General features: G+C 50.6%; 4 protein-coding genes across 4 annotated transcripts; 1 reads left to right on the top strand and 3 right to left on the bottom strand.

Annotated features, from left to right (window-relative positions):
- Positions 1 to 621: 621 nt before the first annotated feature.
- BO79DRAFT_276611 (uncharacterized protein) lies at positions 622 to 1,304 on the bottom strand (the record flags this gene model as incomplete). The annotated part of the gene is made up of 3 exons (XM_025687768.1): positions 622 to 756; positions 847 to 987; positions 1,091 to 1,304. Coding segments are annotated over 2 exons (315 nt in total), but the record flags the coding sequence as incomplete, so codon positions are not given.
- Positions 1,305 to 2,192: 888 nt separating this feature from the next.
- Positions 2,193 to 3,648, top strand: BO79DRAFT_211649 (phosducin family protein). Its single transcript, XM_025683057.1, has 3 exons — positions 2,193 to 2,868; positions 2,932 to 3,161; positions 3,218 to 3,648. Exons 1-3 carry the CDS (start codon positions 2,278 to 2,280, stop codon positions 3,231 to 3,233), a joined length of 837 nt encoding a protein of 278 aa, XP_025534668.1. The 5' UTR covers positions 2,193 to 2,277; the 3' UTR covers positions 3,234 to 3,648.
- Positions 3,649 to 4,457: 809 nt separating this feature from the next.
- Positions 4,458 to 8,009, bottom strand: BO79DRAFT_232913 (Ran GTPase-binding protein YRB1; the record flags this gene model as incomplete). Its single annotated transcript, XM_025684259.1, has 10 exons — positions 4,458 to 4,546; positions 4,613 to 4,733; positions 4,811 to 4,951; positions 5,028 to 5,173; positions 5,307 to 5,458; positions 5,703 to 5,735; positions 6,940 to 7,006; positions 7,068 to 7,196; positions 7,253 to 7,511; positions 7,713 to 8,009. 10 exons carry the CDS (start codon positions 8,007 to 8,009, stop codon positions 4,458 to 4,460), a joined length of 1,434 nt encoding a protein of 477 aa, XP_025534667.1.
- Positions 8,010 to 8,454: 445 nt separating this feature from the next.
- On the bottom strand, positions 8,455 to 11,296 carry BO79DRAFT_61343 (uncharacterized protein). The gene has a single exon (XM_025689492.1). The coding sequence runs from the start codon at positions 11,116 to 11,118 to the stop codon at positions 8,584 to 8,586; it is 2,535 nt and encodes an 844-aa protein (XP_025534666.1). The 5' UTR covers positions 11,119 to 11,296; the 3' UTR covers positions 8,455 to 8,583.
- Between the last annotated feature and the right edge of the window lie 642 nt (positions 11,297 to 11,938).

Below are 11,938 nucleotides of genomic sequence, written 5' to 3'. Positions count from 1 at the left end.
TTCGACGTCTTTCCCCTTGTCTTTTTCTTCAATTTCTGACCTCGATTACTACCATGATCGAGTATTTTTTTTTATTTCTCTTTTCACTTTCACCTTTTCTTTCTCCCACCCCTTTTTCTTTTCTCTGACCTTTCTTACTCACTATCTTCTGTACTTTTTGCGGGTGATGGATGGAAGGGAAGGGAATGTTTCCGGATAGGCCATGACGTTTTTCCTTTGACTCTTACTGCGATCTCCTTCTGTTACTAATCATCAGCCTACGTCTTGAAAGTGTCGGTTGTGTCATTTGAGTGTTTTCAAGCGGGCTTTTCCTTTGTTATATCTGGTGTTGAAATCGACCATGTTTCCAGCAAATCTTTCCTTTATCCCTCGGGGGGTTCGCCCCACGAAGTCATGTTCCGCGGCACTCTTATGTCCCGGCCTGGTGGTCAGCCAAGGTGTGGCAGAGAGTTGTTAGGCAGCCACTAGTACAAATGACAGGCAATACTTTTTTGGAAAAGCTCAATAATCTCTTTGGAATCTCCTGTTTTGTGTCATTGTACCTGCTTGATTCACCCTGCTTGGGTAGGGTTCGCTGGAATAGAACCGGGAGTGTCTGTTGGGGAGACCAGGAGGCTATATCCGTGATAGATAAAAGGGCGCTGGGATCGCTTGCAGCGGCCAAAAGGTCAGTCCTACTGGCAACGGACCAGCGTACACGGGATGTCCCAAGTTATTAATAGTTCCCACACGCGTGGGGTCGGCTGATCTATCGCCCTATACTTACTTACGTACCACTCTCAGGATGAAGGATTTGCCCGCGGAAGAGGAGTAACGAACAGGCAAGGCAACGATTCCGTACTCCACCGGGGAGGGGGCCAGATCAACAGGTACAGGATGACACTGTCTAAACCGGAAGGGCAGGGCGAGCTTTCAGTGGAAGGCCAGAACCTGGAAGGCCATTGTCCGGATCTCGCCCGACGGCGGAGCCCACTGGATCTGGGGGCCCTATCCAAAAGATGTGTCACTTGTTGTCTCCACAAGGGCGGCCAGCGCGGGCGATGCGCAAACCGTTAGGATCCGAGGTGAACACGTCGAACGCAAAACTTACCAGAAGCGGTGTTGGGAGTCCTTGTTGAGGGAGAGGAGCGACAGGATTTTTTCTCCGTGGATGGCGATGAAACACATCTGATGCTGCTAGATCCACTGGGGAGCTGCCAGTTGTCAGAGCAAGGAGGATCCTGATTTCTATTTGGAGGTAACCATCCAAGCAAATGGCCCTCTCTTTGCGAAGTCCCATCCTTCGTGTCCTCCAGCACACCACGTCATCAGTCGTGTGGACATTGAGTTAAGAGTAATCACGCGATGGCATTGAAGGTTTGGGTACGGAGTACAAGGGGAGAGAATAGAGTGGGAGAGCAAAAGCATTGCCATGAAATCCCACGTCGTTGTGGATGAATTAGAGTGTCGGCTTTTGTGGGCTCTATAGCACGATTTTTACATGGACTTCCACATCACATTTGAGCTAGCCATTCGCTTTAATTCCAGCCCTGGTCGATTGATGTTTCGATCTTAGACACACTAAATAATAAAATGCCATTCTTATTCTTTTAATTGAGCCCGGTCAGCCGCACCATGGCCACAGCCATTGGGGGATCAACCATGGCACCCGGGGCAACAGAATAGGATGAAATGGAAGGTTCTTCGCGGCTTCTTTCCCCGGGGGCTGATCTCCGATTTCTGAAACACCGCCCCTTTTTCCTACTGGCTGATCTTCGCTTTCGGGCAGCCCGTCCCTCTCTCTCTTCCCCTTCCATCCTTCGGGCCTCGATTGTTTCATCTCCCGCCACTTCCTTCTTTCCACATCCATCCCCCCCCCCTCAGCCTCTCTTCTCTCTTCCTCTCTTGCCTTTTGCTGCCTTCCCTTGGATCAACACTCTGGATTTCCCTCTCTCTTAGGAAAAATACCGGAGCGAAAACCATAAAAAATATTCTGAAACGTGTACTAACACTCTCTGGGACACGCTCCTCTACACCCCCTATTTTTCGTGTTGGAGACGACCCTTCGTCATTGGTTTCGCTTCTTTTTCTCGTTTCATTCACTTTCCCCCCCCCCCGCCAGCTGCTCCTTACCAGGCAAAATTTTTTTGAAATCGAAAAAAAAAAAACTAGGCCCTTACGGTACCCCATCGTTGACGCAGATCAAGGCGCAGCCAAGCTCTAAGAATATCATTGACATTGTCATCGTCTTCGACCTTGTTTTAAAGCCCGGAACCCCCCCCCGCTTCCTCCTTCACGATGTCATCTGCTCAAGACGAGTTCAACCAACTCATAAACAACAACCGGGAGAAATTCTCTTCTCATCCTGAGGACCGTGACAACGACTCGGTTCACTCCTCTGACGCATCCTCGGACCACGACGAACCCCAATTCTCCGACGCCGAAGACACTCCCTCTGCCATGCACTCCCGCAACCCCAGCAGTTATCGCGTCCCCAACACCGTGTTCGACGCCAACACTGGCCCCAAGGGTGTCATCGCCGATGCCCAGGCCTTTGAGCGTGCTCGCAAGAGCTCCTTTCGCAGAACTCTTCTCGGCGTCGCTGGTCTCGATCGCTCCCACTACAACAAGTCCGTCAACGACGACGCTACACTCCTCCAGAACTCCTCCCCACCAGATGGATCTTCCGCTAGCGATGATGAGGAACGATTCCTTCACCAATGGCGCGCGGCCCGCATGCAGGAAATGCAGGCCCGCAGCCTGAGGAAGCCTAGTCCCCGGCGCAAGTTGTACGGGTCTGTGGATATTGTCGATGCGGTGGGATACCTGGATGCTATTGAGAAGGTCACATCCGGCACGGTAGTAGTCGTCTGCGTTTATGACCCAGAGGTATGTTCTAATCAATTGCACTATTTGTCAAGAAAACTTGTCGCTGACCCGACGCTTCTATAGTCCACAACCAGCAGCATTGTTGAAGACTCTCTCAACACCATTGCTCGACGTCAACCCACTGTTCACTTCGTCAAGCTCCACCACGAGATCGCCGAGATGGATCACATCGAAGCCCCCGCTCTGCTGGCATACAAGGACGGCGATGTCTTTGCCACGATCGTCGAGATCCTGAGACAGATTCCCAAGGGTCGGAGCTGCAGCGCAGACAGTCTTGAAGACCTGCTCAGATCGTATGTTTCATCCCCGTATCCCTTACCAATGACCAAACCATTGACCATTCAAACAGATACCGTATCTTGTAAACGAACAAGCACTCTAGAAACGCTAAATATTCCTCTCTTCACGTTCATATGACAGCGATAATGTTCTCTGCACGAACACTTCAAAATGCAGCAAAGCGGGCGTCCAGGTCATCTCTATCCTCTTTTCCTTCTCTTGCATCCTCGATTGGCCGGCAGTGTGTCTTGGTTGTTTGTTATTTCCTCTTATTTCTCTTTTCATTTGTTCGGGTACATGCATGCATATAGACGGATCTACAGTACATACGTGACAGTACTACTGGTGTTCAGGCAGGCAAGGCTGGGCCTTTGATTTTACATGGTTGATTGATTGTTGATTGCTTGATTGACCTTGAGCTTGAGATATCCAGCACGGTTCTTGGTTTTTCTCCTTTTCGTTTTATCTCCTTTCAGATGCCATGATGTGTTATTATCCGAGACCAACTATACATCTACTTATTCATCTACTGCTCGGAACCATTCTACCGATAGTCTACTTGGTACTGCTGGTATACGTAGCATACACACCATGCCACCGGGCATGAAATCATATGAGACACTCTAGACAAACCGAAACAACCTAACCACACTACACTGATATCAAGTTTTTTTCCACAACAAAAGATACACAAGTGTATAAGCAGAGGACTCACCTCACCCAGCTGCGAGTAATTACTTACTGATAACTAATCTAAGCCAAGCCAGTAACCACCACCATCATCATCATCATCATCAAGTGCAATGCTCCAGAAATAACAATACAGTGCCCAAATTATTTTTTATTCAATGCTTATCACCCACAACTTACCCCCTCCTGTCTCTGTTCCGCTACTTATTGCACAACGAATTATTAATACCCATCCATCCATCCACCCATCCATATACCACTTCAATTCTTTCTTTTCTTCCTGGTTTGTTTTTATTTTTTGATAGTAAAGAGAGAAAGCACACCCCAAGATACAACCCAAATGGAGACTAGTAGATAGACAGGTAAGTAAGCAAGATAGACAATAGACAAGTCCTAGTAGTTGTTCATAGATGCGAAATGTAGCCAGTAAGGTAAGGTAAGGTAAGTAAAGTACTCCGTAAGTAGTAAGTTAGTTAGTAAACTTTGAGTGGAATAAGGGGGAGGGAAAATAACAGCCAGAGAGATACAACAAGATAGCAATTGTTTCGCCCAAAAGAGGTCTGATAAAAGCAAAAAGAAAAGAGAAAAATATGGGGTAACTAAGTTGTTGTTGCTTTTGTTCACAAAGCGCCTTTCTCCTGCGTGAAATCCCACAGCATCTTGATTAGGGTGTCTGGAAGAGTATATAGGTCGACGTGGAATTCTCCCTCTGTGATGAGATTGAATTTGGTTAGTTAGTGAGATGAGGGATTGCAAAGGGTGGTGGTAGGCTTACGCTCAACATCGTTCTTGGTATACGAGTCTGGGGCTTTGTTGTCGTGCACCATCTGTACTACCTGAAGGAGGTCGTCTTCGCCGAGTCGCTGCAGACCGTCGGCCAGCTTGTCCATGTCGACCTGGGATTGGAGTCATGTCAGATGTGTTTCTACAATAATTTTTCTTCTTCTCTGAGGCTGAGACGTCGGTCGCTTACACTCTTCTCTGTCCGCTTCTTCTTCTTGGATCCCTCCTCTCCGGTTGCGGCGCGTTTCGACTTCACGCCATTCTCGTCTCCTGGGACGGGTCCGGATTCGCGGAGGAGGGCTAGTAGAGCAGGCTTGGGGTTCTTGAACGTCTGTGCGGGAGAAAAGAATTAGCACGATCAATGGTGCCCCGAGAGTGCTGGAAGACACCGAGAGCCATCTACTCACAATAACGTGCTTAGATTCGTAACGAGGCTGAGCAAAGTTCAGATCGTGCGTAACGAAGTGCTCCTTGTCGGCGGCAGTGAGTCCTATCTGCATGTCGAACTCACCCCATCCTTCCTCTGAGATTCTGAAAGGGGGATTCTTGAAAGCTGTTCCGATGTCAGCAGCTGCTAGTGATCCATCTCCCAACTTTCTTGTGTAAAGTCGACCAGCTCTATCGCCCGGCTTCCAATGGTCTGACGCGAATCGAGGGGTATCTGAAGCGCAGAGGAAGTGACGTACTCTGAATGGCCCTGTCGCCGAAACTAGGGTGCAGCGTGTATGTCACTTTGTCAAAGACATTCGCAGGCACCTGCTCGCCGTGTTCGTTGACAACGTAGATCTCAATTGACCATGATCGGAGGGGGAATCCTTCAACGCCGGAGTCTTTATTCCTGTAGACGCGAAGACGCGCACGAGGTCAGCAAAGAGAGACCTTTCCTCATCTCAAGCTTCTGCCCTTGTGTCATTCTCTGCGGAGGTAACCGTGTAGGAGCCTAAGCGCACACCGAATCGCCATCGCGCGATGAGCGACAACAGATGTGTGAAGAAGGGGAGAAGGATGACGGGGAAGAGAAGCGGTGGTGATTCATTCAGGAATGACTCGGGAACCGGGAGGATTAGTAGGAGACAACGTACACGATGTGCTGCTCGGTCACCAATCTGACATTTCTCTTAACCTGTAGAAGTAGAGCAAAAGCGTCACGTTAGTGTCATGCGATCGAGTGGAAAGTAGACCGAGTTTGTTCGCGTCAAGCGCCAGTGGGAGAGGGAGCCATTGCTGAATCTGGGGAGGGAAGCGGAACTCACGTCAGGCATCTTGAAAGAGGAGGGTGGATCAATCGCCCGTCAAAATCAGAAGAAAAGAACTAGAGGTTGTCTTCCCAGAGACCCTTCCCGCGAAAGTCTGAATGGGATGCAGGAGCTATCGGATGTAGAGGTCGCGCGATGCCTAGGTGAGGCAAAGTCGGATGTTTGGCGGGAGTTCCTGTCGGGAATCCTGCAGATTTCGGAGCGGAGTGAATGGTTGTTAGCGGGGGGAAGGGTGCAGTTCAAAAGGTGTCCGACCAGCGAGGGATGGGGTTAGACGTAGAAACAAGAGAGGGAGGAGGAGTGAGCGAGAGTGAAGCTTTCCGCGGGCTGAAAGCCGGGTGGGGGATTGGAAGTGGTTATTGACTGCCGGACGGCCTCTTTCTTTCGACGCGGCGGCGCGACGACGCCCAAGGGTCACTCACTCACTAACTAACCGCCAGCGTCCAACAGCTACAGCCACCCACATTCGAGTTGCATCTCTTTACTACTAGCTTTTCAAGGGAGGGGGGTTTTTCTGTGCTCCGGGAATTCACTTCAATTTTCAAATGTAACATCGCGGGATAATCCATCTATTCGAAGTTTGGGGGGAGAAAAAAGGGAAATCCCTCCACTACCATTATCATCAGAGGGAGAGCCAGGTCAAACTCTATCGATCGATTGTATAGGTACAATAGGTGCAGGCAGAGACTTCGTGAATTTCATACGTATATTTTGGGGGCATGTGATGTCTATCTACTGTGTACCAAGTCGTCGCACGACATGCAAGGGACCACATGGCCGAAACCAAGGGCCCATGCATGCATCGACTCATGGTCTCGCCATGACCGGCGTCATTAATTCTGTTTTCTCTCAAGCAGGGGCAGTGAAAATAGTAAGGAGCTTGATGCTTGTGAGAAGAGAAAGGGGGAAACAAAGATAAGTCGGGATGAAGGTGAAACAGGTCTTTCATGAGCAGTCCACATCAGACTCGTTATGCTGGGGGAAAGGGAATCAAAATGTTCATTAACAATAGCCCTCTATATCACTGATGACCGGGAAAATCCGAGGCCAGGAACCTGCTTACTGCTGGCTAAGCAGCTTCTCGTTCTCTTGCTGGGCCTTCTCGAAAGCGTCCTTGAAAAGGTTGGCGTCTAGAATTCGATGTTAGCAAAATGAACCTCTCCCCCCTTCTGTATCTCGATGTCCACTTACTCTCACTGTTGGCAAAACGGATGGCCAGGGTCTGCGCCTCGGGCTCACCCTCACTGACATCGGCGGTAGCGTTCCAGACCCAACTGCGGTCACTGCCAACGTTGGGGCTCAACTTCATATCGGGAACGACTGGAAAATCGATTAGCCATCCAAGTCCATACCAAATGATGAATGGCAACACTCACTGTAGTGGTTAGCGCAGACCTTGAGGGTCTTGTCGCGGCGCATCACGAGGCGGGTCTTCTGGTTCTCCTTGTGCTTGAGCAGGCGGACGTCACCGGTACCACGCTCCTTCCACTCCTTGCTGTCACGGTCGAATCTGAAAAGCTTGGCACGCATCTTGAAGGTCTGCTCCTCCAGCTCCTCGTTGGTCTTGGTCTCCACCTTCTCGGTCAGGCGGATGACAGGCTCGAAGTGAACCTCAGGGGACTCGGGGGCCTCGTCCTAGAAGTTTGTAACAACATGGTTAGCCACCGGTAGCCAATATAACGGGTCTGTCGTGAAACTTTTGCGGATCCAACAAAAGGGACAAAAGAATCAGGGGTAAAGAGGCAAAGTGGACATCAATGGAGGGGAAAGCGGGGTAACGGTTAAACTGGCGTAAGGGAACCATCGACACCAGCATAGCGAAAATCGAATGCATACCTCATCTTCACCCTTCTGGGCCTTGGAAGAGCCGGAGGGCTCGTCCTTAGCATCCTCAGGCTCCTCCTGCTTCTCCTTCTTGGGGCCACCGCCGAACATGGAGAAGACGCTGTCGGTGGTCTTGGTGGCAGTGTCCTTAACGGCCTCGGCTGCGGACTCGGTCACCGACTTGGACTCCTCGGGCTTCTCCTCAGTCTTGGTCTCCTCGGTGGCGGTGGTGGTCGTCTCCTCGGGCTTCTCAGCGCCCTCAGGAGCGCTGATGGTGGGGTCGGGCTTGGTCTCAGCGACGTCAGACATGGTGGGTGGTATGCGTTGGCTGTCAAATTTATAAGCGGGCAAGTTCCGATAGATATGGATGTTTCTGGGGATGTACCTGGTAAGAAGGAGGAAAGGAAGAAATGTATCGGGGAAGTGGGAGTCACTGAGGAGGGGTGGGAAAATATGGACGGGGTTGTTTTGAGGTGGGTAGGTTCATTGCCTAAGCGCCTAAGGCCGCACTAGCGCCACCGCCCTGCAAGTCTGGCTTTGCTGATGCCGGCGGGCGATCCGCAGTAACTATAACTTCGATCACTACTCCTTACAGAGAGACGTCTAGAGACCGAATTCACTCGTGAGGAAAATCGAAAAGGTCATGCACGTGGCAAGTGTCAACATACTCCACTGATACATAATCCAGCATGTATTTCAGGAATTTATCCCATGATTCAGTCCGACCCTGATATCTGACCCATCCTTTCGCCTGCGAGCAACCCCAATAAACCAGCCCAAGAAGCAATCAACATAGGAAATTACATGAAAGGAATGAATGTTATTCTGAAAGAACTACTGCCGAAATGTTGGCCTCCAATTATGAGGCACAGCGACAATAGCCCTATTGCGAACACTCCGACTGCTGACAAGACCTCCGTCTCACCAAACTTCGGGCTCTCTTCTGCGCCGTATCCAAAGCCTTGCATTTCCTCGCATCTCGGAGGCGTTCTTTCACTGCACCAAGGTCAAGTGCATGTGCATGGAAGCTGATCTTGTCCCATGTGCCACTCATCATCTCTCTGGCTCCTGTATGCACTTTATGGGTCTGAGCCTGCAGTGCAGACGAGACAGCTAAAAGTGGCTGCACGGCACCTTTCTTGACGACTTCGGTAAACTGCTCTGATCGGGACACTACTATGTCCTTCGTTTCGCGGGATATTTGCAACGACTCGGGTCGCAAAGTAGACGCCTCTTTCCGTAGAAAGTGCGCCCTTCTTACAACATCTCCCATGAGCACTTGCAAATCGGTGCAGACCCGACCATAGACCTCGGACAGTCCGGTCTGCGCAGTGGCAAAGTCTCGTAAAATCTGAGAGGCAATAAGATGGGCTGCGCGTTTCCAATTCTGGATCTTCAACCACGGTGTCCCGAAGTCCACAGATGTTGTCTGTATGTGGGGTTTCGTTGTAATCGTAGTTAGTGTCACATCCACCTGACCGTATGCATCCGCGCGATCTAGTTTCAGCGTGTACACCCCGTCGAATAACATCGAGAGTTCATATTCGAGAGGCTTGTCATTCCGACTGACTTGAACGTTAAACTTTGGCTGTTTTTTGCCAAGTTTGTGAGGCGGCTTGATTACAAGATGACAATCACCGACCACCTGGATTTCAAACGAGTCCGTCATTTCATGCCGTTCGGAAACATACTGTACGCCTTCTATCAGGTCGTGTAATCGCGTGTTGCTGCCCACATGGTCCCCTCGCAGCTCGAGGTCGCCAAGCGATGTAGGCAACACGGAAAGTGATGTCACTGTGTGCAAGAAGCTGGTAGCTGGGACACTGCTCGAAACAGGGGTGACAGCTTTGGTTAGTGTATGGTCAGCATATTGTCGAGAAAAGGTCGAGTTAGCGGCGAGCATGGCTGTATGGCCTAAGAATACGAATACAATAGATAGGATACTGAAAGCAATGAAACGATACGCAGACATCGACACCCCATAGTCCCCAATATAAGGACGAGAGAGGTCTTTATGGATGGATGTGCACCATTTCCAAAATGAGTTGGTGCGCGGGGAATCCAAATCCTCCAACGCCATTTGACATGGCTTTCTGGGACAGATGGTTGCTAGGGACGCCAGGTTTCTGTTGAGTTGCCCGGGTGTAATACTTTCAAAGGTCTTCAGATCGATAGGATACCTCCTGAGAACCTTGGACTTTCCGTCCAGGGCATTGCGGAATTCCAGACACATGTGGAGACTGTGGGGATTAAGAGGGACAGGGTCTCTAGACATCGTCCAGAGCGGCTTTTCCGAGATGACCATAGTCGGAATACCGTGTCGTTCCATGAGGATGCGGGCCATTTTCTGGGTCTCAATGTCTTCGGGAGTATCAGTGCCAGATAGGAAAAAGATGGCGACATCAGGGAGCGCCCATTGGACCGAAGATGAAATACAATAATCGGCCCCTGACCACATCGAAGAGCACGATGGCCGACCCTTGAATTTGAGTGTGATTGTGCTGGGCTTGTCCATATGGGGATCCGCGGTAGCCTCAGTGCATTCGTCCACAATAAGCTGAACATGAATGGGGAGGAGCTCGGCGAAATTGGGAACTGCGCCTGCACCAAAGGACGTTGGAACGACGTGATACCTGGACGACTCTGTGGAACTGCTCTCGAAACCGCTGTAGGTGCTCGACACTAACACATCCCCGATTTTATCGAGAATGATGTTTCGAAATTCCGGGCTGCCAATATATACCACATGGAAAGGCTTGTCGGTGTCAAGGCTTTTCCTAGTCATAGTCTGCTGCACAGTAGCCGTGACAGTGGAGCCTTCTGACCTGTGAGGAAGCTCCTGCTCCAGTTCTGCTGTGTCAGATCCTTCGAACACTCGGATGGTATGCTTCAGTTCTACCCGTTCAATCTCGGGCCAGTTCTCCGGTTCAATGAACTCGATGGACTCAACCGACTGCCGTAAAGCTGTCTTGGTGGTTAGGTTGCTGTCATCGATCGAGTTTCTTATGTGAGGGAAGGCCGATGAAAGTTCCTGGGACACTGAAACGTTGCTCCTGGATTCATAGCCGTCACCATCGAACCCGTCCTCGTCATTTGTATCCATGTCGCTGTTGCTGGACCGGCCATCAAGACTTGCTACGTCATCAGGACCGGTCTGATCGATCAAAGACCCAAGATCTGTTTGTTCAGAGCGAGTGCCATCTTCCGAGTGCACGTCGGATGCACTCATCGTCGCCCAGCTTTCGCTTAGGGACTTGGAGTGGTGTTCCATTGGAGTTGACGTCATACTGATAGGCCGCGATCGCGATAACCACTCCTCTACAGAGGCACTCAACGGCGGGAGAGTGGGATACTGTAAGCTTGAAGCGGTTGAAGGGTGTTGGGAAGGCCTGGGGTGAGGCTCTGAAGAGTCAGCCATGGTGTTTGCGAGTGAATGTTCATCAGTAAGGTTCTTGAGGGAAAGAGCAAGTGAAGAGCTGCAGAGTGGAGCTTTGACCGGAAGCAGAGGACGACGGATAAGCTCAGGAATGAAGAGGATGAAGAGTCAGCGGAAGTATACGTTAACTTCAACAAAGCAAGTTCTGCTGTCTACTACAGGAACACTCTGGCTGGGGGAGAGTCTGCCTGGATTGTCCGAGCCTAATAGGCAGATGCCCGATGACAGCCTAGGCGGACGATGAATTGCAAGTGGGGGGTGAGGCGCTTGATGCTGCTGTTGTTCCTCGCGGCCCGGGCGGAAGATTAGGTCAGGTGCCTCACTCGGGGCAAGATGGATTTAGTTCATCAACGTGTTTTCGGAAACTAGCGGTAAGTGGAAGGGGGAAAGCCTTGTAAAGAGAAACCGACCGAAGGTGAGTTGGGGAAAATGGGAGCAAAGGTAGTAGGGAAATGCAACGGTCAAGGGAGATAGATAGATAGAGATGACTGGAGTGACTGGACCGGAAGAGAAGGTGACGGCTATCTTGCGCGGGGCACCTGACATGGGATTATCACGGCAGTCGTGACTGGAGGGCACTAAGTATACATCCACCCTCTCTCTGGCTGGGTCAGGTGGGAGTTAAGGTTTGTGTTGCTCAGGCTTAGCGGTAAGTAAGTAGTAGGAACATATCTCATCAGGTGTTTGTTGGCTGTCTATCATGGCTGCAGGAGACGCCAGTGACCCCAGCTCCAAACTATCGCCGATAAGGCATCCGTTATCAGGCTACTCTCAGGCCACTACACCCGATCTAGACTAGTAG

Source organism: Aspergillus costaricaensis (assembly GCF_003184835.1).
Source record: "Aspergillus costaricaensis CBS 115574 unplaced genomic scaffold BO79scaffold_48, whole genome shotgun sequence".
In the NCBI taxonomy this organism is placed as follows: domain Eukaryota; kingdom Fungi; phylum Ascomycota; class Eurotiomycetes; order Eurotiales; family Aspergillaceae; genus Aspergillus; species Aspergillus costaricensis.
Note: the sequence above shows the minus strand (reverse complement) of the source record. Positions and strands in the feature narration are given on the sequence as shown.

Coding starts and splice junctions, on each gene's coding strand:
- BO79DRAFT_211649 (XM_025683057.1), top strand. CDS start 2,278: ATGTCATCTGCTCAAGACGAGTTCAACCAACTCATAAACAACAACCGG. Junction 2,869..2,931: donor TCTGCGTTTATGACCCAGAG/GTATGTTCTAAT, acceptor ACGCTTCTATAG/TCCACAACCAGCAGCATTGT.
- BO79DRAFT_61343 (XM_025689492.1), bottom strand. CDS start 11,118: ATGGCTGACTCTTCAGAGCCTCACCCCAGGCCTTCCCAACACCCTTCA.